The sequence below is a fragment of the Falco biarmicus genome, chromosome 2, assembly GCF_023638135.1.
Source record: "Falco biarmicus isolate bFalBia1 chromosome 2, bFalBia1.pri, whole genome shotgun sequence".
NCBI classification, from domain to species: Eukaryota; Metazoa; Chordata; class Aves; order Falconiformes; family Falconidae; genus Falco; species Falco biarmicus.
This window is the reverse complement of record NC_079289.1, coordinates 104812293-104838841: the sequence shown is the minus strand read 5'-3', so window position 1 is coordinate 104838841 and position 26549 is coordinate 104812293. Positions and strand designations below refer to the sequence as shown.

Below are 26549 nucleotides of genomic sequence, written 5' to 3'. Positions count from 1 at the left end.
CCTTGCATATTAGGAGAAAATAAGTATTTAGACTTTTGGCAAAACCAAGATGAAAGCAAATAACCTGGATTCTCTTTTTCAATCTCGTTTGTTTTGTTTAACAATTTTTCTACACTCTTTGTAATGATTAGTTCTTAGTAATTTATTAATGTCCTTAATATACTGTTAAAAAAGCACATTTTCCTATCACAGTTTCACTGTACCATCTCCTTGTGTGCATCTACACATATGCTATCTACCTATTAATGCCAGTTCTCAGATTTCAAACACAGTCAGGTTATGGCAGTTTAACGTGACAGTGCTGATGGCCCAGTGTACGTCTATCATCTGTGAAAGGATGCTGGGCAACCTAACCTAAAACATAATGCAAGAGTCTTATTTCTTTGCATTGGGAAAAGTGAAGACTGCACAATCCCTTACTGACAGCTTCTGAAATTCAGCAAACTATTTCTCAGGACTGCGTAACTGAACCATAGGTTTGAGCTCTGATTCATGGTCAGAATAACTCCCATCTCTGCACGGACTCAACATGTGTTATTAAAATTTCTAAATGTTGCAATAACATAAATAACCTAAATAATGTTACCAACAATAAGCTGGGTTTTGTCTTTCTATAAATTTCTGCTTTTACAAATCAAGTAGTGACATTTATGCCAAAGGTCAATGAAATAATAGCATGTGGTAATCTTTACCTTACTACAAGCTCATTATCTAACATGCTTTAATATGTCTTGTAGGTAGCTGATACATAATGTTAAAGCCCTCAGGGTGATATTACTTGGTAAAAATTTATTGAATTAACAAGTACTCTATAAATGTTCCATTTCTTAAAATAGTATACAAAAGTGGATATTTAATATAGAATTTTACATTAAGAATACAGTTTAGTGAATATTTAGAGTTCCAGACTGAAAAAATACCATTTTACCAGCACATTTCAGAAGCGTCATTTGGAGTTATGGTCTGTAGAACAAAATATATTTTCTGTTTTAATTTAGAAAATGTAAAAATAAGTACAGAATCTCATCAGAAAGTACAGTTGCTTCCTTTACAGCTTTTTAATGTAGAGGAAAAAAAAAATAATTAGTATATATTGTGATGAGACAAACATAATGTTTATGGTATGGAACATGTGATGTTATTTAGACCACAGTTACCAGTGCTTCCTTATCGCAAATTCAAAGTGATTTCAGTAATACCAAAACTATAGTAAACTCTATTGAGATAAAACTCTCACTATCTCACCCAAAAGCAACCCTGTAGGCATTTAAAATTAAGAACTCTAAGAACTTTAAGATTCATGGATATTCTTTAAGAATTCCTGAACTCACAGGTCATCATGTCATCATATTTAGCAAATATGCCCTAATTAAACAATTGTTACAAATAACCCTAATTATGTTTAAAAATATTTACAAATTCTGTATGAAAATGTACAGATTTATATAAATAGATTGTTCTTTTTGTCTTTATTACCTTTACCATCATATTTGTTAAAAAAAATTGTATGGCTATAAAATATTATACATGCATCATACACCTTGTAGCAAATGCCAAAATATTAAATAATATGGGTGTGGGGGTGTGTGTTGCTGAAGAGATATCCTCAGCAAATGTATGTTTTGGCAATTTCATTGGTAACTGTTTCTTGGATAAGATGTTGGGAGGTAGTAGCTGTACAAAAGAGAAGGAGAACTCTTACCCTTACCAGCAGCCCACCAAGAGGCCATCTGCTGCCCCTAGTCTCCTCTGCTCCAATGTGGATCCTTCCCACAGGCTGCAGTTCTTCAAAAACTGTTCCCGCGTGCGTCTTTTCTGCAGGGTGCAGTCCTTCAGGAACAGACTGCTCCAGCAAGGGTCCCATGTCCTGCCAGGAGCCTGCTTTGGAGCGGGCTCTCCATGGGCTGCAGCTTTTTTAAGGGCACATGCACCTGCTGTGGCATGAGGTCTTCACATGCTTCAGTGTGGATATTCACTCCACCATGGACCTCCATGGGCTGCAGGGGGACAACCTGCTTCAACATGGTCTTCACCACAGCTCCAGGGGAATCTCTGCTTGGGTGCCTGGATCACCTCCACTCCTTCTTCCTTCTCCCACCTTGGTGTCTGCAGGAGCTTGTTTCTCACACTTTTTTCCTCATTCCTCTTTTTCCTTTCCTTCCTCACCCAGAAAACTGATTACCTTCCTTCAGGCTGCCCTCTCTCCTCCCAGTTTGCCTGCATACCTGAGAATCCTAGAGCTGTGACTAATTTTTTTAGCTGTGATTAATTTATCCACATGGTGTCTCCAGTTTATGTGTTATTACAGATGTTTCTTCAGCAATGTACTATGCATAACTTCTGATAATTTAATTTAATAATACATATTCCTTACATTTCCTGAATTGTGCAGTGGAGTATGAAATGCTTTAAGCTGACTGAAAATAAACTATAGATTGGTTCTAGGGTTTTGCTTCTCAGTAATGCTTTCCCTAGCAGAATGACATACGGGGTTTTATGCTACCATGTTGCAATCTCTGCTTTCTACATTGTTTCAGACTCTAGTAGCAGCATATTTTTTCATAATAGTTTCCACCCAATTTGACTGATATGTTCAGCATAATCTTTTATTTATATACATACATATAAATAAATTTTAAAATGTAATTAGATAAAACCTATTGGATGATACCAGGTAAATAAAATAACTAGAAAACAAATATTTCTATGCCTTTTCAGATATGTCCAGCGTAGCTCATTTTCTCCATTTTACATGCTACTGCAAAAATTTTCTGTTGTTTCTTCCATTCCAAAAAGCCATACAGAATTGTCAGGCTTTGTGAACAAAGGCATTTTATTCTGTGAGGTCTGGATCTGGGTCCTTCTTGCAGACAATTCACCTGCTCTTCATGACTTAAATTATGCATTTCTGGCTTCTTGTGCCTTTCCTTCCCCTAAGGAGGCCTTGTTGCATATCTATTGCACTGCAGGACTCCCCCTCATCCCAGTTTCCAGACAGACTTCCTATGTGCTCTTTAGCCATAGTAACTTTAATAAAATATACATCACCTTCACAGAAAACTGGAAAGGATCCCAAGCTGCATACAAGCACTGAACAAACAAGTAAGAGAAAGTAAAATTTTGATCCCCTCCCCACCCCCCACCCCCCCCCCCCAAAAAAAAGCCCATGTTGTGCTGCTCTGTGTTGCATAGCTGTATACCTTCACCACATCAGTTATTCCTGCAAGTAAAGCTAAACTTTATCATGATCTAAACCTGAATTCTATGAAAATGAATGTAAATATATAATGCATTAAGCTCAGCTTGAGTTTCTCGGAGTAGCTGTCATTTTAAAGGTTCTTTTGTATTCTTCCATAGCAGTTTTGTGAGCAAGAGGGGCATACAACCCATATTTACCCAAGAATTTGTTGTCAGTCCAAGTAATATTTTATCAGTTTATACAAAATAAAACTATGCTTCCTTCCCTGCCTCTGGTCAATCTAAAGGTACCTTTGTCCATTTTGTACTGCAGTAAGCTTACATGCTTTGTCTTCATGGGTTTCCAGCTAAAAGTTGTTTTGGTTTCTTTTGTTGTTTTGGGCTTTTTTTTCTTTTTTACTGTTTTCCCCTGTTAAAGTTACAGAACTGCCTCCCCCATTCCTAATTAAGACAAAGAGCTAATGTTTGCTAGTTAGATCTTCACCATATATGGTACTTAGCAAAGAGCTAACCAGAAACAAATTCAGATAGTTACCTGATGATTAGGGACTTGCTATCTTTAAGCAAACTGAAATCACCTCAGACCAAGGTGACCCCTGGCAAGTTCCAAGACCCTGCACTGGAGCAGAGCTCTTACTAGCAACAGGAGAACCATGCGTACTGGGCTACAACCCCTGCCCGAAGGAAAGCTGGGATCCTAGTGCTTGATGTTTTCGTGTTCTTTCACAGTTTCGTAACTCCATCCGTATGGGCGGTTCAGTGTGGTACAGTGGTAGAGTTTGACTGTACTAGTTACTTCTACAGCTGCAGTCATTTATACTTCAGATTCGAATTGACCCAAACAGAAACAGGACCAGATTGAAGTTCCAAGTCAGAATAACCATACCTGTTGCTACTGATGCTGTATATATTTAATAGTGAGTATTCTTGTTGAGATGCACAGAGATTGAGTAATACACTGAAGAATGAATTCTGGCAGATCACATAGAACCCATACTGACACATGTTTGGGGTCATATTCTTATGCTAGAGTCCTCCCTTACTCATCCTTTGCAGGAAGACCTTGTAACTCCAATGTGCATTGAAGTTACAAATGCTTTGCAAGCATTTTAAAAATTGAACAAAGCTGATGTATAATCACCTGTGTCTTACTCTCATTTATCCAAAGAATCCAGTCACAATAAGATTTGATTGTCTAAAGTAAGATGTAGCTGTATAGTAAAATCATTATTTTTAGTGGCTGTTTTATATGAGGTCTGTATTACATAAAAGCATTGTACTTAATGGTCTTATTCCTGAGAATTTTGCTGGTTTGAATCCATCTGAGTCAGCTATATTAATGGCATCACAGCAGTGTTGGAGTAGATTCAAGCAGCAAAATTCTTAGATATAAAACCTTTAAATACAGTATTTACAATTGAATCAGAATTTCTAATACAAAGTACTTGAGTAATTATTACAGTTTTAATATTTCTGTTATAAACACTCATTTGTCGTTACTATTGTTATTTTCTGTGACCAACACTAATGTTTGTTTTCCTCTACAAGCTTTTTTCAGATGATGCTAATATTTTTGCCATTAATAATCATCAACCATTTCTTTCTTGTGATTTGCATCTTTAGCACAAGTAATCTTGAATGGCTGATCATCATATTTTTTCTCTTTATTATTTCTCTTTCATACATTTTTGTGAGTAAAAACCAATCAAAGGAAAGAAGTTCAGTGTTCTGTTTCATGTCTTAGTGGTTTTGGTGTATCATATGTCCTGTGTCATCTCAAAACATAACAACTTAAGTTTGAAAGAAATGCCAGCATGAATCAATCAAATATCAGTTCATAATTTGTAAGAGTTATATGAAGCTTTCAAGAATACATTTTTTCCCGAGATTGTACATGCTGTTAACAACCTGCATAGATCTCATTACTATTTCCATCTGAATTCTTTAAAAGTAACTGCTATGTCTGCAGATGAACAGAAAATCAAAACAAACGTTATTTTTTTTTCTTCAAGATTAATTTTTTGTGACGTCCCTGGTGTCACACTATAGATCTACAAAGAATAAATTCTTCAGTAATTTCTTCCTTGTGGAAATACAAATTCTTAACAAATACAGGAGTCTGCAGCATGCTGACATATGTTTAACCAGCTGCAGTTCTAAAAGAATCACAAGGTCTCCTATAAAAATCACTGAAGTCCAAGACACTGCTGTAGCATTATTCTGCTTCACTGGACGTTAAGGCATATGCACGTAGCAATACTCTGGAATTTTCTGCTGTCTCCAACAGGTGCATGGATAAAATACATTTACCTGAAGAAAATGGGAAATATTGTGAATATACCATCCATAATCCAGAAGGGAGCTTCCATCAGCTTCTACACGATGATGGCTGTTGTGACTAACAGCCCTTTCTCATCATCAAAGGTAGATTTTTAGATTAGGAATTGCTGGTCACTTACATTAATAGACTTCTGGAATTTTATCATCATTTAGTATCAGTACGTCAGGTTGCAGAAGTTCTTATCTTTCATGCTGCTTCAAGAACAGTTTCATGAGCAATTATGACCTGCTTAAATCTCACGTATAAGAAACATTAGCCTGAAGTATGTGATCTGAGGTTTTCCTCTCATGTGGATATCAACACAACCCGAAATCAGAAAGCATCCTAAAAAATATTGTTATTCATGAAATTCCAAAGGTGATTCTGTTAATCAGTATTTGTTTTTTCCTTGAAAATTCAGTGATGTGTACTCAGAACATGACCGAGACAACGTAATGAGTTGGCAGGTTTTGACAATTTGATCTGAAGAAGGAAGAGCTAGGCATAAAATTAAAACAGGTTCTTTATAATATTTTTGATACTTCCCATCCTGCAATGTGAGGATCTTCTATGATGGATATCTGCAGCAGCTCCTTTGGAGGAACTTGAAAAAGTCCTGCAGTTTTTACTCAACTTATATCTTCTCACAATGACTGTTCTTGAGTATGTGCACCATGATTTACAAAAGAAATAACATTCAATTTTAAGCCACTTTTTCTTCATATTTTCTGTTGTTAACACATGCAGTGCTCATCAAAATAGCACTGAAGTACATAAGGTGTCAGAAGACATATTTGGTAAATATGTGACAGGCAAAACTGGCCTACATTGGTGTAACTATGGACAGTAATGGCACTTTGATCATAATTAAGCTTTAAACATCAGAACAAAACCTAAAAAAGGTATTTCAGCATGTCTGGATTTTAAATATAGGGATTTTTTTGCTTGCATTCTTGCACTTGGACTTCAAGGGATGAAGGAGTGCTTTGTCAGCCAAACAGTAAACTCTGTAGGAGGGAAGATAATCAACACAAAGTTACAGCTGCTCTAACCATCCAAGTAATATTACCAAAATCCAGCTACAAACAAGACACCAATTTCTGCATCTGTTCTCACCTTCCACTCTTGCTTTCAGCCAGCTGAAAATGCATGTTTTGGCACCTGTACAACTTCATCTCATTTGCTGCTACAGTTCCTCAGTGGGAGCTGGAGAAATGGTTGATAAATGAAATTCAACCACTAATCACACCATCCACCTCTCTACAGTTTCTACAGTTGAAAAAGAATGACAGTTTCTAAGCGTCATCATAAGCTAATCCTCTGTTTCTGAGAAATTACCTTTTTTTTACTACAATGGCAATGGAATTGTACAGATTGAACACTCCGTGGTACCTGAATAAGTTATTCTGTCCCAGAAGCTGTTCTTATCTCTTTGTGGATGTTGTTGTCTCATCACATTCCTATTCTCTCTGCATGTGGAACCCTTGAAATACAGTTGTCATCATTCTGGTACTACCCTGGGGGCTCTGAAACATGGTTTTGGCCGTTCATCAACAGTCAGGTCAGCATCAGCTGGCCAGGACTATGGGAATATTCATGTGTGGAAATCCAAATCATGTGAGAAGTTTGGGAAAAAAGAGCATGACAGAAAAAGTCGGGTAGTAGAGCAGCATATATGTCATGACAAGAATTTTATCAAAATCAAGCATACATGTATTTACTTTTACAGAATCTGAAGAATTACTCTCAAGTGATAAGATACTTTCCATTTTATTATTAGACTAGGATTCATTTGGGTTAAGCTACATATTCTGAGCAAAAATATAGCAAGTGCAGAAGGTTCTCACCTTTTGGGGTTTTTTTGTTTGTTTGTTCATTTGTTTTCAGAAGGTAATATTTTATAATTAAGTGTTGCCATTATGAAAAATTTTACTTGGAGACCTGTATAGAAGAGTTGTCATTTCTTTGACAATGACAGAGAACTAGATTGCTATCAGTATTCACAATAAGAGGTGTTTTTCTGTGAAATGTTAAATTTTTAATTTAAGGAATGTGGGGTTTATGTGAATGAAGTCACAAAGTCAGCTGTAGCTGAGTAAAATGCTATTAAAGTCTCTGCTGAGGATTTCTCACTTGTTTTTTAGCTTTATGCTGATGATGGGGGGGGGGGGAGGGGGGGAGGGAACACTACCAAAGCCCCAGAAAAGCCACTTTTATTTATGAATTCTATGAAATTTTCCATTTAAAATTGATATTTCTTATTGATTTTATTATGATTTCCCAGATGCTATAAAAAGGTAACTTCTGAAGACCTTGTTTAATTTTCAGGACACACAGTGGTCTGTTTACTGAAATTATTCTTCCGATGTCTTAGAGTGTGTCAATTAACATGCTTGCTCACTGGTCTTTCTAAAGAAATACGCACATCTGTGTGGGACTGTGTTGACTACATATGTTTTTCAAACATCTCTGATTATTCGTGCTCCATGGTGATAGGTGATGCAGAGTAATTCAGTGAATGAGCAGAAATCATGAGTACTGAACTACAGAGACTGTTCTGGTTGTCTAGATTTTTTTGTTTACTTTTTATACTCTATTAATACTAAGAAATAAAAGCATGTGTACTTGATCGATCTTGCAGAAAACACCTTAGTACATATTTTGCATGTCTATCAGTAAAGCATTTGAAAAGAACAAAACGGTATTCTAATTTACTAGGTGTCCATTATTACTTCAAGCAGACTTGAGAGTTACTGGCATTATTAATTCATGGAATTTATATCTGTATTTTGATTTGTCAGCAGTGGCAGCTCCAGTGTTTTTATCCTGGTGGGTATTTCTACTGAGGACTGCTGGGCAGGTGCAGTGTGCTTGGTGTTCCCGTGTGTGCTGTCTCTTCCTCTTGTGTTGGGTTACGGTGCCAGACACGGTGCTGACGTGTGCTCTCCATACTCAGTGCAGGAGGGGAAATAAGCCTCAGAAAGATTTTACCAAGGGTATAAAGTTCTGGTGCACGCAGACCCCAAGGTTAGTGCTGCCCCTGTCTGACATTGTGTATTTGCTGTTCAAAGTTAAATAAGAAGAGTGATGTTATGGATCAGTATGAATGCAGACTTCTGCTTTGCCAGTGTATGGTGGACTTGTCAGCGCTAGGTTAACGGTTGGACTTGATGGTCTTAAAGGTCTTTTCCAACCTAAATCGTTCTATGATTCTGTATTCTAGTTTTGATGATGCCCTTTACAAGAACAGGACAATATAATTAGCATGGTTTCAAATCTTGATTCAGGCTAACACTGCATATTTTTGACTCAGTGTCGTCTTTGCTCTCTGTTGTAGTCAGCTTCTCTGTCTCTGCTGTGTGCCTGATGTTCATTCCTAGCTGGGCTGCAGCATGACTGCACTGTTATTGTACGTCTTGTGTCATCACAACATGTCCTTGACAGAACATGTGCCAGATCTGATTTATACCACGGATCAATATAACAGCCGGAGTTGTTAGTATGGTCCTTGTGAAAATTCATCATACTAGCTAGCCTTTTTCATTTACATGTGTTAATCTCCAACATATTCTGGGAATCCTGTCTAGATATAGGCAACTGCTTCAAAACATTTTATCTTTTTTATTTAATTGTATGTTAATGGAATGTAATCTGTATTTGCACTCTTGTTTTCTTTCACGTGTTTCTGTGTTCAGGAATGTCAGCTGCACAGTAAATTTTTAATCACGTATCGCACCATGTTTGCAAAAAAATTAATGGAATTTTATATTAATCCATCTGCACACTAGAGTGAGGGGACAGGACTTCTTAAACTGTTCATGAAGGAGTGGCAGTATGATATGCATTCTGAGCAATGCAGCAGAGGGTATCTTACGTATTTCACATTCCAAAGAGACTCTTGTAATCTCTTTCAGACAATTTTGGAAAAAAATGAAGTTAACTTTAGTAAATATATGTTTTTATGATAATTTGGGCCAAATGTTCTTGCCTACAATTGTTACATGTTTTACTTGGTTTTGAGGACTCTGCTTAACCTCATAGACCTCTTTCAAAATGCTTATTACCATATATTTGACGATGAGAATAGGTGATGTGGTTATGCAAAAATCTCCTATGATTCAGAGTATATATGAAATTGGTGTTTGCCCCGACTAAAATCTAAGCCTATATTATGTCATTCATATTTAAATACTTTTTTTTTCCTCATATATGAGAACATAGGAAAGTTATTTTGGGTACAGACCAGATTTTTTCCAGCAGTATTAGAAAACAGTTAGATAAACTAGAAGCAACATTGAAAATTTACTGTAAAAGCTATTTAATTTTAAGCATCTTTTTGCTTATTTTCATTAACCTTTTTTATTTTAACGTCAATTAGCACTCATGACTATGGTTTAGAATGTATGGAATTAATTATAGTGAAATATATAGTGAAGTCTACAGTGAATTCTGGTATTTGGGATTAATATTGAACTGATGCAATTTTTCTTTGTTATCAAATACAAAATAGCACTGCAGATTTTATACTCCTGTAAGAATACCTTTCATGACTTTAGTAAGGAGTATAAATAACTTAACTCTATTCACAGGAATCCTGTTGACTATACTGCACAGAAGGTACAAATAGTACAGATTTATCTTTCTGAGTGAAAAACTACAATTTGGAATGGGTATATTTTATATTTTTATTTTTATTTTTTCTGGTTTTACATATATGCTTCTAATAACCTTTTACTGAAACAGAAAATTGAGTTAGCTGAATAATCTCTGATCTAATTTGAAAAATCATGTTGAAAGAACTTCAGTGAATGTGCCATTACAGCTATAGGTCAATATAATTTCACAGAAAGACACTGCATTGTGCAAGGGGAAGGTATATTGTAATATACAATAAGGAAGCCAAAGAATATTTTTCTCAAAATAAAATACCTGTTCTCTACTACTACTCTGTTGCACAGAGCCACCTTACTGCTTTAGGAGGACATCTCTTTAATAAATCAGTAATACAGTATTTACTATGTGTCTGTGATTCATAGTCACATAGTATATGTCTTCTCACAGTTTTAAAAGTGACTTCTTAGGGAAATATTGTAACTAAGATAAAATCAGAAATGAAATTGCTAAAGTGTATATACATTTTAGGGAGTAATAATGTGGATTTATAACTGTATTACATACTTGATATTTTAGAAAAGCAGCAAATAATCCATAGGTAAATAATGGTGTTATTAACTATTATAGCTATAGGTATAAATATAGATATAATACTTTGTATAACAGAAATCAGGAAACTATTTAATGTTTTATTTTAAAGAAATTTCATCTTAATTATGCCAAGAGTTCCCTCCAAAAACCATGACATTCAGTACTGTAGCATGTTTACTAGTAACTTCATAACTTCTCTCCTTCTTTTTATAAATGTATAATAAAAATAGAATTTTTCAGCTTTAGAAATTACCTAAGAGATAACAAAGTGGTCTTATTTACTAATTTTTACGAGTCCAGAGAGGTTTAGGTTTGTTCTTGCATTAGAATTCCATAACTTTAATTTACGTACTTATGCTGTGAGATTTTCCACAGGAAACAAAATTCAGTGTTCTTAGATTCTGATGTGGGATTAGAATACTTTTCTTTCCATAGTAAATATAGAATACAGAATGATTTATACAACTGCTTTATGTCAAGTATTTTAAGAACTAAATTATGTGCATTTTACCTGTATTCAGTGAAGAAACAATTGTAGAGCGTTAAAAGCTCAGTCATTTAAATATCAGCTGCTACTTGGTGAGTATTTAGTGTAAAAAGCATTAAAGTTGAATATATGTATTATAGGATTGGACATTAAAGCATATTTCAAGTTTAAATGTGATACAGTGAAATAGTTAATCATGTTTGCTCCCTTTTCCACTTTCCTCAACAATGAAGGTAGGTAAATACCAGTATTTTTTATAAGCCTTTTTTTTCCTTAAATGAAAAAAGTGAAACAAAGAAGCAAAGCAAGTTTTCCAAAGCTACAAAACAAATAAAGAGTTTTGTTTTGTTAGAACCAGATTAAAATTATTTTTTTCCTCAGATATACTATACCATGAAGTTTAGAGTGTCAAGCAGAGGATTTTTTTGTAACTGTTTTATATAGTTATATATAATATTTTTATACTTTTGAAATTCAAATAATTTGGGGGGAGGGGAAGGGGAGCTGTTATGGATAAGCATTTTTATGAAGCTGCTAAATATAAAATTTATGTTCTAGAAAATCAGAAGCCAACATTCATTTTTCTCCCTTGCCTTTTTCCATGCAATAGAAACGAAATTCAGAAATTCCAGTTGCACTTATGGAGCTTCTGATAAGAAAATGTGAATTATGAAAATAGATCTATGACTGGATTTTTGTTTTGATCATTGTTGGAGGGAATATTTCTATTCAGTTTTTAAGGACAAAAGAGCTAATGCTAAACGTAATGTATGAGACTGATTTTACATGTATGCGTTTTCATTAACTGCAGCATCATAACAAAATGAGTAAGATCATAAAGATTTGGAGTATGCAGTTCACTGTTCCAGTCATAAGTGGATCTATTTTGTGCATTACCTTGACAATGTTCCTTTAAGCATGTACTTATTCCTTTGTAAAGTGCCTAGAAAAGGAATATATTTTTCCATATTTTTTTCTTTATTTGAAAAATTCAAAAGTTGCTTAGCTGTCAGTAATAACTTCACCATAGGTGAAGAGATGCTTTCAGTCATACTTATCAATGGTGTTTAATATATAAAATATTCATAAATATACATATTTTTATATATATAAAACCTTTCTTTTTCCTGAATCAATGTAAACAGAGCCCAGATGGCCGTATAGAAGTCAAAGGGCAGCATGGAAAATCGTCACTGCATATTAAAGATGTGAAGTTGTCAGATTCAGGGAGATATGACTGTGAAGCTGCAAGTAGAATTGGTGGGCATCAAAAGAGCATGTACCTTGATATTGAATGTAAGTTCTAATATTTTGTTTTCTCTTTTAAATTTATTTTAAAAGAAAAAAAAAAAAAAAAGTACATTCTTAATGGAAGGTCAGTTTTTCCTGGTAATTCATATTTAAAATTGCATAATTTAAGAAAGCATGTCATATTAGTTAGTGATACTGAATTCTGTGGAGGAATCCTGTCTTTCTGAAGTCGACAAGACCCTTGTTGGTGATTTAAGCAGGACAGAATTTCATCTGAAATCATATTCCATTGGTATTACCCACTAACTTAAGGCTAAGCAAAGGCTTCAAATCCTTGGTCTATTGGAGACTGCTGGGGGTGAAAAGAATACTTTTGGTATAAGGTAAGGACTGATTTGGGAAACAGCTCAGTCTGGATCTTAGCCTTCTCAGATTCAACAGTCTTCTGGGTTTTTTTTCCTAGTTCTATAATTTACTAATCCCCAACAAGTCTCTAGCCCCTGTTATAAACCCTCCTGGAGTTACCAAGTTTGTGACAGTCTCTTTCAGAGATTGTCTTTATTCAAAGCTCTTGAAATCTATCCAGGAGAAAAGGAGATTATTTTTTGTTTAGAGAAGAGTCTGATATTTTAGAAACCAATCAGAGAATAGAAATTTAAATATACAAAAATTCATTAGAAAATTGTCTCTTCAAATTAATGAGACAGGTTTTAAAAAACGAAAACAAGCAACAAAAAAAATCCTTCTTTTGTATTTCATTGGTTTTCTATTTTGCTAGAGATTTTCTAGATACATTTGTTCTACATTTCCAATATAGCTTGAGTGAATCTGTTTGAAATTGAGACTTTGAAAAGAAAAAGTCTTTCTAGTGGGAAGGCAGAAGCTGGAATAAGATCTGTGGCACAGAAAGATAAATAATGGTTGCAGAGTTGCTGCAGTGGCTGAGTTCTGAAAGTAACTTAGTACACAGTTGCATTTTCCATCTTTTTGGCAGGCAAACAATGCATTATGACGTAGGAAATAAATCTGAAAGGAAAATGAGAAATGGTCAAAGTTGTAATTGGATGTTAGGAATGGAGAGTTTTGCTAACCCAGGAAACTCAAGAAATAAATACAGTATCTAAGAATAAAGGGATATGAAAGCGCTAAATATTATTATTCTTTTGGTAACATGTTAATTTACAGTATTTTCTTCTTTAATGAGTGCACTGGTGCACTGATTATTTATTTTGTATGTATATAAAAAAAAATATGGCTTTACTGAATAAAAATGCAATTTCAGTGAAGTTCCTATAAACTTTCTGTAAAATCTTGTCCTACTCAACATGTAGTGATATTAAATGTATTGTTTGATTAAGGTTATGTAGCCTTTATGCTGTAAAATTAAATATTAATACCTTTTGTATTCAGAAGAGAAAGATAGGATACATCACATTTTATGAAACATGCACAATTGAAATTAAGAATTTATTAGCAGCACAGAATTCATATTAAATGATTGATAAAATACATTATTATAGTCTAAGACACCTTTCAGGGTGAAAGTTTAAGAACAGATGTTAAGAATTCAAAAGTAACATATTCTCATTATGGTATGACAGACTTAATTTTGAGTATGTGTGGGAACAACCGAATATAGTATATGAAAAAAATGGAATAGCATATTGGTTTAAGTCTGAATTAATGCCTTGGTAGACACACTTTTTGATACAACATAAAATTTTCTACAATTCAGAAATCTTCTGAGAAAACACAGTTTTTAAAGGAACGTAGAAATACTATTTGATCATCAGAGATTTCACACATTGTAATGATTGTTTATAATATACAAGGCAATTTAATTTTTTTTGGTCTTGCATAGAATTATGGCATTTCTAAGACTGGAGTTTTCAGTTTAAAATATTTCGACTGATAATGATGTTTAAACCAAATATATGTTTTTCCAGTACAGGTGTCCTTGAATAACCAAGTACATCTTTCTCCATATCTCTTATGTGTCAGGTATTTTTATAATGCAAAGCAAATACTTTTGGGGTGATACAATAAAAGTCTGTCTCTATTCATATTCTGTTTAACAAGTCAGAGAATTGTTTTTGCTTGCCTTGAAAATAACTGCAGTGGTGTATGCACTGCAAGTATAGCTTTTTTCTCTTGCCTAGGAAAGAAAACACTTGTCTAATGGTGAAGACTTTTTCTGTTCTTTAAAAACGTGTCCTCAGGAGGAAGTGTCTTCATTCAAGCCTTATCTCCCATCAGTCTAGTCTCTGTCCTAAACTTCTGGAATGAAACAGTCTCTTCAAAGAACCTATCAGTACCTCATTGCCACCATTTCCTTACAATGCTGTGTTGTCATAAGGCACATGCTCCCATCACATTTTTAAATGTCACTACAGTCAAACAGGCCTAATGGAGACAGAGCACTCTGGTGTCTCATCCTTTTACTTACTGACCCCTATCAAAGACTTAAACTGACATTGAGATTGCACAGTTTCTGCACTTTATCCCTATTCTCTGTTGGGGTTGCTTGTGATGATAACAGCAGTTTTTCAGGACAGGAAGAGATTATCAGGTTTGATACCAATTGGGCACAGTTAACCCTGGCTTTTATCTGAAGTAAATGCTAGGCAGACATGAATTGTAGAGAACCCAGAGGATTTCTTACTACAAAGTTATCCTTGTGGTTAGTTATTTTAGCTTTCCTTATATTAAGTATGAAAAGTAAATCAAACTACATGGCAGATACCATTAGAAATATTATTTACTAATAGTTTTCATTAACTGCCAAATTTGATTGTATGTATGAAGCGTTTTGTGTATTAGATGATGATGATGATAATAATAATAATAATAATAATAATAGAAGTAACTGATTGTTCCTGTGTGATGGCAGTTATTATGTATATGAGGTATTGTGTATTAAGGTCTGTCTGCAGTGATTATCATAGAGAAATAGCTATTTCTTTTAATAAAAACTATGATAGAAATAGATAAAAAGTAGATGAAGTAGGAGATACTCTAAGATGAGGTTTTCAGAAGGGCCTGAGAAAGTTAAATGTACAAATACCAGTGCATTATATCTTGATTTGTACATATAACCCTATCAGGTGCTTTTCAAAGTTAGTTCTCCTATGCAGATGTTTACATTTCCATATGGTGTGTTTTGCCTTTTTAGCTGAGACATAGTTATTAAAAAAAATATATGCTAGGGTTATAAAGAAGTCTTAAAAAAACTAATTAAGACCTGACTAAAAGAAAAAAAATTCTGATGAGAGAACACATTTATTTATTGGGTTCCACAAATTATTCACTGCAATTATTAGCATTAGAGAATGAAAATAATTTTGACATGTTAAGATATGCTGGTTTGTGTTTCTTCATAAATTAGTCTTAGTTAGGATGCGCTGACGGTATTACTAAGTTGGAAAGGATTTAAACAAGCCAGTAATGATCAGTTACCTTACAGTTTTCCCTTCATTGTATTCAAACTGTCATTAATACAGTCAGAAGTATTCACAGCACTCAGTTGTGTACTCCTAGGTGCACACATTGTGTAAGATGCTGGTCTCTCTCAGTGCTCTGCATCACCAAGTGGAAATTCTTTTGGAGAATCCTTGTGTTACTGAAGAAACGTATTAAGCCATGTTATTTGGAAAGGTCTGCGTTCTTACATATACTACCTGAGAAGCATCGTAACTTACAGTCTCTTGTAGATGCAATTACCATCTTTCACATCACTCTATTTCACTTAAAAGCCCCCAAACTCAATATTGATACTGCAGTTATTAGATATGCTGGACGGTCCAGAAATGCTTACCTCCTCACTATATACAAAGTTTAATATTTTGGATGATTCTAATAATCAACCATCACAAACATATTACCTTGAGTAATGTGGTATATTTTTATATGAGATCAGCCAGTTGAGTTCTTGACAAATAACTTCTTAGAAAGGAATGTCTAAAAAAACCCCAAAACGCCCACATTTACAAAATTGAAAGTGTCTTCCAAAAATGAGGTTTTTGTACTACCGGTTTTCATCCAAACCTGAATTTTGTAGTTACATTCCTTATTAGTTAAGTACCAACATTCAGCGATACCAAAAACAAAAATTGTGCAGCATGTGCAGCATAGTCTTTACCTGTAAAGAAACCTGTGCAATGTTTAGTATACTACTGTATTGCTTATCAGAAACAGTCTTTTTTTCTTTTTTTTTCTTTCCCCCACCACAAATGAAATCAACCTTATTAATCTTACAGTATTGTACTTTGTTTACTAAGTTGATTACTCTTTTGGCTTTTCACCGTGTTTTATGTTAGTGAGTTGTATTGCCCTATGCTTAATGCAGATGCTTTGGATTCATGCTATTTAATTTTACAACTTTGCAAAAGTATACAACATTGCTTAAAAGCAGGTTGGACAAACTGAGCTACAAATTGTATTTACCTTCAAGGAAGCAAGACTTTGAATCAGTGAAAATACTACTGTTGCAGTGTGTGCAGCATGTCACAGATGTGATGGATATCATAAATGTGGCAAATGTCACGAAGGTTTCAGCTACCTATTGCTATCATAAATGCAGACAGTTCATGCTTTGGATTTGGTCTCTGTTAAAAAAAAAATCAATGTAGCAGCATCCCATTACTAGTCACAGAATGGTTGAGACTGGAAATGATTGCCTCTTGTCCTGTCCCTGGACACCACTGAGAAGAGTCTGACCGTCCTCTTTACACCCTCCCTTCAGCTATTAATCATGAGGGCCCTGCCCTGTCTTTTTATCACAGACAGAAAACAAAACTGATAAGCACAATCATATGCCCTAAGAAGGAGTCAAATAACAAGAAAAGCAATCTAGAGAAAAAAAAATAATTCAAATATTCTGAAAAATGTTGCATCTTTTCTATTAAAAATATTATTGGTTTTAGTTACATTTCTTCCTGTCAAATTATAGGTTTAAATAAGAAAGCATGAAATATATGCTTTTGATGTGACTTTGGAGATCATGAATGTCACTTGTAAGATTTATAATTTTCTTTCTTTGACTACCTTGTGCACTTGCATAGAAGCAAATTTGATAAGTCATTGCAGAGACTTACAGGGGCTAAGAATGTTCAATTCTGAGCAAAAGATGAGTTGATGAGTTTTATCACATAAAGTCACTTTGCAAAAACCATTCACCAAAACTCCCTGTAATGAAGCAGAGATTAATGCATCTGTTGTCTCTTTCTGATGTTACAACAGTAAGTGTGACAAAGTGGCTAAAATTGTACTTTGTTCATCTGTATAGTAAATCTTCCTATTCTTTAGCCCCAAAGGGTGTAAAAATACTTCATTATAGAAAATCAGTATTGAAAACTTTTGGCCTATATATGTTACTGACTTGTTAAAATGTGATATTCATGTTAGGAAATCCTCTAAATTTTTACCTAATAGAGCTCTGTACTGCATGTTTTTGTTAATCTTGCAGTAAGCTTAATGTCATTTAAAGTAGATTTTTAATAACATTGGATGTTTTTCTTTTAATAGTAGAATTATTTTTTTTTAACAAAAAGAGTATTTTAGATTTTATTCCGTTTCTGTTTAATAATTTGCTTAATTTTTAATAGGTATATATGCCTCAGCATCTTTCCTTACTAGCATAACTTTTTACCTGTGCACTTATGAAACATAAAGGTAAAAAAAAAAAAAAAGGAAGACAGAATTTTTGATTTCCTTGAAGATGATTCTATTTCATGAGTTGGTCTTACAGGCTAAAATTGTTATATATTTATAATCATAATTAATGCATAAATCGTAAACTGGTTTTTGTACTTCCAAAACTCAACACAGTTTTCCAAGTAATTTCATACTAAATTAGGTGTAGTTTATATTATACAATGATGACATTTGATTGAAAAAAAGACAGCATAGCCTTTGTCCTCTGTTCCTCCAAGATATATCCAGCAAAGCAGAAGCAATACACCTAAGAATTATGAAGAAAATAATCCGGTGGTATGATAAGTCTGATGTTGAAACCTTGAAATGTGAACAGAACAAAATACCTTAAATTGAGATTTGTAATCTCTTTTTTTTTTTTCCCCTCTGTTAACTTCCCTTAACTGCAGAATTCAGGGCATTACTTGGAGTTGGTATCTTTGCTATGTCAGTCACTAGTCACAGGTTAGCACATGCTTGAGAAAGAGACTTCCAGTATTATTTACCCTAAACCTGAGGCATGTAGCATTGGTTGCAATACCTGGGGGCAGGTCTCTGCACCACAGAGCCTGCCGCTGAGCTGCTGTTGTTGGACACACTGGGAGCAGCACAGGGCTAATGTAAGGAGTCGAATAGTGAGTCTGAGCACACTGTGCTGGGGTCTGAGGTATATAATGTATAGACATAGGGGCACCACATGCTGGAAATGGAGTTGGGTGTACAAGGTAATTTTAGCCATGCTGTTTGGATTTTTAGTCCTTAAAGTTTCTCAGAGATATTTTTGTTGTTTTCTGGACCGCTCTGTGTGTAAAAACAGGAAGAACAATTAAGATTGGAGGTGGTGGGAAGAGAGAGAGATTAGGGAATGGAGGGAAGCTATCAGTAGGACTCATGTTGTGGAGGTAAGGAAGACAGATGGGAAAATACAGAAGGTAAACACACAAAGCTAGACTCTGTTCTGAAAATATGACCAGAAGGATAGGAAGAGAGATGGGGGTTAGGATCCTGATTTGAGAAAGACGTAGTATTTTTTCACTTTTGTCTATGAGAGAATTATGTAACATAATATATGAAGCCAGAAGTCTGGCCATCCTAAATTATTCCCATAATTCTGTCCTGGAATACATGTAACAATTGAAAGTTTTGTACAAGTAATTGGCAACACCTGATCATTTTATTACTAAAATAAAAATTGCTGCTAATGTGAGAGATCTGTAAGGGGAGCCACCCTGTTCTAGTTCTGATGACGTGTTCTTGGTGACTTGCTGATATAAAAAATGACTGATAGATATATGCAGCAGTTTCTTTTAAACGTCATTATTGGCATACTTAGCTTATTTTATCTAACTATGTTTTCTTTACAATTTGTTCTATTTTAGACAAGTTTAGACAATTTTAGGCAGGTTTATCTATTCACAATAAATATTTCTATGAACGCAAAATATCTCGGAATTTTTCTTTGTTTAGTTTTGTGGTTTGTTTTTTGGATTTGGGTGTTTTGGGTTTTTTTAAATGGTCAACCAAATACAATTTCTTAATTTCAAGTGGAGTTCAAAGAAAAATAGGTAGATTGAATTTATGTGACTCCGGCAGGACTGAGCACCAGAACAATGCATTGCTTTTACTGCCCACCATTTAAGGTTGAAGGTGGCATTATTAACAACATGTATTGCATCTAGCTAAAAGATACCTTATCTTTTTCTCAATGTTAATGGAAATGGAGAAATTAGTGTGGTGATTGGATATTAAAAATAATACCACAGTCAAGGCTATGAGGGACTAGTATTGCTTGCCATTAATAGGGGGCTCTTACATAAACTGTATAAGTAGTAGATAGTACATCATAGTATTGAATATCAATCTTTTATTGTAATGCATTTTGAGAGGAACCAAGAGTCTAGGGCAGGGGAAAGGAAACATTACTAAGAGCAGTGTTTCCTGTCACATGCTGTGACAGAAATATGTACCTCTGCAAAACTGCTGATCTCAAACTTTTGAAATGATCAGCTGGATTCTGCAAAAAACCCTCTGGTTTTAGGTAATAATCGTGACAATTTAAAACCTTATATATGACAAATTTCATTTGCTTTTCTATTTCAAAACTTCACGTGCAGATCTTGCATGTTTTTCCTTGCAGCCACATGATCGTGATAGTATCAGTAAAATTGTGAGTTAGTAACCCTGAAGTTCTGTAGTTCCTGTCTTCCTTTTAAGTATGATTATATATTAAAATCTAATCATCTAGCCTCATTTCTTAAATCTTTCTAATAATATTTCTTGTTCCAAAAAAATACACGACAGTTATTGTACCTGTCTGGGGAGGTTCTGCTTTACCTCCAAGGAAAAGCTATTCATTCCAAAATATTAACTACTGCGAAACAAGTATGAGGAACAAAATACAAGAGAAAGAGAGATGCCTGTTAACCAAGTTGTGGTGGAGTTAATTTAGAATAATAAATTATAAACTTATAATTTTTTTATAATTATACAATATTTATACTATTATATAATAATTTAATAAAATTTATAGTAATAAGAATAAAAAATAAGGTGCTTACAGGATGGGTGGCAAGGACACTAGATTTGCTAGAGGATGTAGTTTATTAAAAGTAATTGTTGATAGGAAACATGCCTGTATTAACCATCTAAGAGAGAGGTTTCCAATAATATACTACAGAAAATGTCCCAGCATCTTAGACCTGACATTGTATGATCCAGGAAAGGAAATTATTCAAGGAATAAATAGCCAAAAGTTTGAAAACCTATGTTCTTAAGTAAAGAAGTGTAAATCTGATTCTGAATCTAGTTTGCTGTTATAGTTGTCTGGACACGTGCTGAATCAGGTAATTTGCCATATCTAATTTTGTGTATAATGCTGAACACACGCCAGAGCTGGATCTTTGAAGTCATCAGTTGAATTATTCTGGATGAGGCAGATGATATATTAGTCTGTTCTTGAATCACTGTTCTCAGACATTATACCTAACAAGGACATTCAAATGCTAGAGACAGTTTTCAGGTCAGAGTTTGCTTCTCTTACATAGTTCTCTTATGCAGGTTATCCAAATCGCTTCTCCTAATTGGAGTGCTAACTTATCAGTTTCTTTCTTGTGTGGGAAAATGAACAATTTGAGTTTAGCTGATGCTGGAGCCTCAGTATTAACTACTCTAAAATGTCATTCTAAAGTTATAATTATAGAATCCTACTCTCATACAATACTTTTGTTTAATTTTGTACCATTGGGATATAGTCTTTGTTCCTTCTAGGCATCTTTTTTCATTTAGATCACCTCATCTCTTCAAAATAATACTCTGTCTTTCACCATTCAAGCTTATAACACCACTCCTGAACTTTATAATATCCTGGGCTGCATAAAAAGAAGTGTGACCGGCAGGCCAAGGAAGGTGATTCTTCCTCTCTACTCACCTTTTGGGAGATCCCACCTGGAGTACTGTTTCTAGCCCTGGGGTCCCCAGCACAAGAAAGGCACAGACCTGTTAGAGCAGATCCAGAGAAGGGACACAAAAATTATCAGAGGGCTGGAACACCTTTCCCATGAAGAAAGCCTGAGAGGGCTGGGATTGTTCAGCCTGGAGAAAAGGCAGCTCCAGGGAGACCTTATTGTGCCTATCAAAACTTCAAGGGCGCTGATAATAAAGAGGAGGATGGACTTTTTAGTAGGGCCTGTAGCAACAGAACTAGGAGCAACAGTTTTAAACTAAAAGAGAGTCATTTCAGATTAGAAGTAAGGAAGAAACTTTCCATAATGAGCATGGTGAGACACTGGAACAGGTTGCCCAGGGAAGCTGTGGATGCTGCATCCCTAGAAATATTCAAGGATGGGTTAGATTAGACTTTGAGCAAACTGATCTAGTGGAAAATGCCCCCGTCCATGGCCAGGGGTCTGGACTAGATGATCTTTAAAGGTCCCTTCCAACCCAAACCATTCTATGATTCTATGATTTATTGTGTGCCTATATGAATATGAACAGCAGTAGCTTTTGTACATTAGGTTTGTTTGTTGTTGGGGTTTTTTTTCAGTATAGGGCCATAAGGTTCAGATATAAGATGATCAGGGTTGCTTTTTGTAAAAATGAAGTGTATTCAGGCTCCTAGTTCTGTATTTAGCTATTTAGAAGTCCAGTATATTGTCTTAACTGGTAGTACTTTATGTACAAAAGTGTAAAAAGATCAATTCACTTACACCCTGAAGTGTTTGGTTTGTTTTTGGTTTTTTTGTCAGGTGTAAATTAATCCTGAGCTACAAGGAGTTAAGCAGCATATGTTTTTATTTTTTAATGGTTTAAACTTTCTCAGTGATCTGCAGGGAAGCTTTTTTCTTTTTGTATAGTACATATATTGCATTTAAGTATCCTCAACATATATCAACATATAAGAGGGTCCACTTTCTAATTTCTACTTGGTTATACTTCATTTTCAGTTGATAGAATCTCTTGATTTCTGTTTATTCACTTAATTTGTTTCTTAGTTATTCTAGAATACTGGAGGGATCAGATATTGTAGATATGTAAAATAGTCAAACTTATGTTTTCAATGTCTTGGCTTTAAGGTTTGTTATTTTTTCATGTTGTATTTTATATTAAACATTGTGTGCTTCTATTTGATAAATAATAATCCTGTAACCATTTAAGCATAATATGCTACAGTTAGTGAAGTAGAACAGACCAGAAAAAACAAAATCTCTTTACACCAGTTATTCCCTTCAAAATATTTTTTAAAAATTGTGTTTTATTTTATAAGGAATGTAAAATTTTTATTACTTGTACTGTTAAGAATTTTTTATGGTATTATTTTCTTTGTGTGAAACATATACTCCATGTATCTTAATCTATTCCTGACTAGGAAATCAAAAATCATCTCACTTAAGACCATTTGTCTGAATCAAGCCTTTAGCATGATGCTCTTCTTCCTGCTATACTGGAGTTTTTGTGCTGCTCGAGAAATGTCTGCAAGGGCTTTATTACCTAGACTTTCTGAGAGGGAAAATGTGAAGCTGTTTTTGTTTAGGAATGTTTTACATTTGAGAATTGTTGATTTTGGAATATCTTTTTGTTGGATGGAATTTTAGTACTATTTGTGTTTTATGATGTTAAAACTGTTAGTACCTGTAGTTATGTATAGATGACAGTCTATAACTCACCTATTCTTTTAAAATATAAAGAAACAGATACTATAGGCATTCAAAACCTACTTTCAGAAGAGAAAGCAGTCTGAGATGGAAGTCCCTATTCTTCTAAATGCTTTACCTGTGGTATATAAGTATACCCTACTTTTTTACTTGTAAAACTTTTTAAATACAAAATGAGTTTGCCATGTTTATTTAAATCAACAGAGAGCATCAAACCACATGATGTTACTTAGGAAGGAAAGTTAGTCAGATTCAGACAGAATGCTTTCCTGTCTTCCAGCTTCATGCCAGTGTTCATTAATGGAGTAAATATAAATATTTTCTTATTCTAATAAATTGTGCATTGGAGGACGGTGCTTATCTAAAATGTGTTGTGGAGTAACTACATTCTGTGCCTCATGAACACTCTGATGAGATTTCTGATCCATATGTTGAACACATTAGGTGCAAAACCAGTCTGCCACGCAGAAGTCAGTTTGTGCAGTTTTCCTTCAAGTGGCTCCTACTACTAACTGAATTTCCAGAGCAAAGGCCAGGGCTCTGACTCTGAGATTCCTGACCGTACTTAAGCATTAAGCAGGCATGTGCAATTTGCTTTTTTCTTCATAAAGTTCCACTAGTGTGAGGTGTCACATCCTGAAGCTTCTTTGATAGTTCATTCTTTGCATTAAGATGTTTAGACAATTAAATATATATTTTTAAAGATCTATGGAAGTCAAGGAGCATTGGAATTACTTATTAAAACATTTGGAAAAGAATAAGTTCCTGTATCTGGTAAATAAATTCATAGGAAAACATACTTTACTTACTTTGATGAAACTACTTGCTTTCCTACAAAAACAAGGGCTGGACAGGTATTAAGAAAAATGCTGCTGGTGTTGAGCAATTTAGCAGCCTTGTCTGTTGCTCTGTGATTTAAAACATACTGATAACAGGGTTTTTCAGTCAATGCCTGCCTGCATGCATGCAGCAGCATGATGTCACCAAAAAGTTGTAATTTTTGACAAAAGCAAACACAGAAGGATGTTGAAAATGTGCACTTCAGCAGCAAGGAAGTAGTTTTAAACCATTCCTGAAGCTATTTTTTTTTTTTTTTTTTACTTTAGTTAAATGTGCTCAGTTCTGGTCTCTGATAGACCTATTAGATATTTTCTAGTCTAGTGTTAAACGGTTTCTGAGAAGACCAGAATACAATTTCCAGAGACACATCTAGAATCTTTTAAGAGCTATTTATCAAAATAAACATATATACCTACATATTTTAAATATTAAAAGGAGATACTATGACACCAGCTGTAAAAGTGCTAGAGCCTTTCCTTGACTTTCAGGAATATAAAGAATATTTTATTAATACTCAAGGTATAATATGAAAGGGATAAAAAAAACATTAAAAAATTATAAATAAATATTCCGTAGACAAAAAGTATGATTCACCCAAGACATAAGTAGAAAAGAAAGGAAAGTATTACTCCCTCTCTTTTTCTAGAGACCATTAAACTGTTCCTGTTATCCAGAGAAACAGCAAGCAGATAATTCTTATCACTGCTGGCATTGTGATTGGAAAACTATAGTTTGTAAACCAGCAGTTTCGTCTGTGTCAGACTCTGTGTTTGGCTGCATGTTTAATGTAGCCATTTATAGGCAGGTTTGTAAGGAAGACGGATCATCTTTTGGCTTGTCAGTAGCTTGATGATTTCATAAGAAACTGGTATAAAGATTTTTCTAAATTGTGTACCGATACAGACAATATTTTTTCCAAAATAGGTAGAATATGTAGCAACATTTTAGGTATTCTTTTATTATTTTTTTGTCTTCTAGGTTTATTCATACAACTAAACATCTCTCTTTGGAAGGATTTCATAAAGTATAAGATACTTCCAGTGAGAAGTGGGTAAAGCTTTTACATGTCTATGAAGATTTGGAGAGTGAATGTAATTTCTCCATAGCAAAAGATGAGACTATAAAATCAGCAAATAAATAGATTATATATATGAGTTTCATAGGTCACCTCCTTTTGTCATACAGATGGGTGTCTGAAGAGTTTCTCATCCTCAGGAAGAAATGCTCTTTGTCATTTCTAAGATAATGTCTTTCAAGGGCCTTATGTGGCCTCATGCTAAATATCATTAGCAGGTGTTCTCTTCCTGAAAATTTCAGCTGAAACAGTTTCAGCAGAGGAGAAAGCTACCAAAATAAAGGCTCAAGAAATGCAAGCTTGAATACTGGTGTTTTCATTATCCATAATGGATCACTACAGTAATCAATTGAAATTTCTATGTGGATATGAATGCTTGGATAGGGGTATGTGGCTTGTTTTACCAGAACAGTTAATATATTTGTGTATTACTTCTTTTTTCCAGATGCTCCAATGTTTGTCTCAAATCAAACCATGTATTACTCCTGGGAAGGCAATCCCATCAATATAAGCTGTGAAGTGCTAGCAAATCCGTCTGCCTCAGTTCAGTGGAGAAGAGGAAAATTAGTTTTACCAGTAAAAAATACAACACATCTGAAGACCTACAGTACAGGAAGAAAGCTGATACTAGAGGTAAGACTTTAAATGGGAATCAGTGTGGTGGCATTAATGAGTTCCTTCCTCGGTCTGGCAACATTGCAAGTACTGTGGAATACATTTAAGGACAAAACTTACAATTTAATAAGTAAAGGTGGTGTTTTTTTTTTTCTTTCCAAAACCCCCCACCTATTTATGAACTGATTTATCTCCACATTTCTTGTGAGCAGTTAGAAAATAAACCTTATTTACATGGCTTCTGCTTTGTGCTCAGTTTTCCATCTGCATTGAACAACAAAAAAAGCAATTTCCTTTCCTTGCAAGTCAATAAATACATAAATAAATACAAAATTAACCCATCAAGTTAATACTAAAAATCAAAGTGACTACCTGTTAGGTCCTTGGTATATACAAAAAGGTTTGTGTGGCTTCAGTCAAGAACAAAGCAGAAGGGTAAAGTGATAATAAACTGCAATTAGCTTTGATTACAATTGTTTTCTCATGGAGGGATTGGAAAAATAAGAAATAAGCTCCCTTCTGTTATCTAACAAGTACATGTAAGAACAAAACCTGAGAAAGGCCAAAGACAAAGACTGGACCTTAATAATCCATTTACTTTAACTTGACTACACGGTTAATGACTCAGCAGTGGTGTATAGCAAATCATCATCCTTAATTAATCATTTCACAACAAAGTGTAACCGGTGTCCCCAGCCCTGGTCTTACCTGTTACAG

At 34.4% G+C, this 26549-nt stretch overlaps 1 protein-coding gene across 1 annotated transcript in view; it reads left to right on the top strand.

The window, feature by feature from the left end:
- NCAM2 (neural cell adhesion molecule 2) overlaps nucleotides 1-26549 on the top strand; it is a 305254-nt gene that overhangs the window by 194028 nt on the left and 84677 nt on the right. The window contains exons 9-10 of the mRNA XM_056329648.1: nucleotides 12356-12506; nucleotides 25663-25850. Of these exons, the coding sequence (XP_056185623.1) occupies nucleotides 12356-12506; nucleotides 25663-25850 (339 nt within the window). The remainder of the gene's footprint in view (nucleotides 1-12355; nucleotides 12507-25662; nucleotides 25851-26549) is intronic.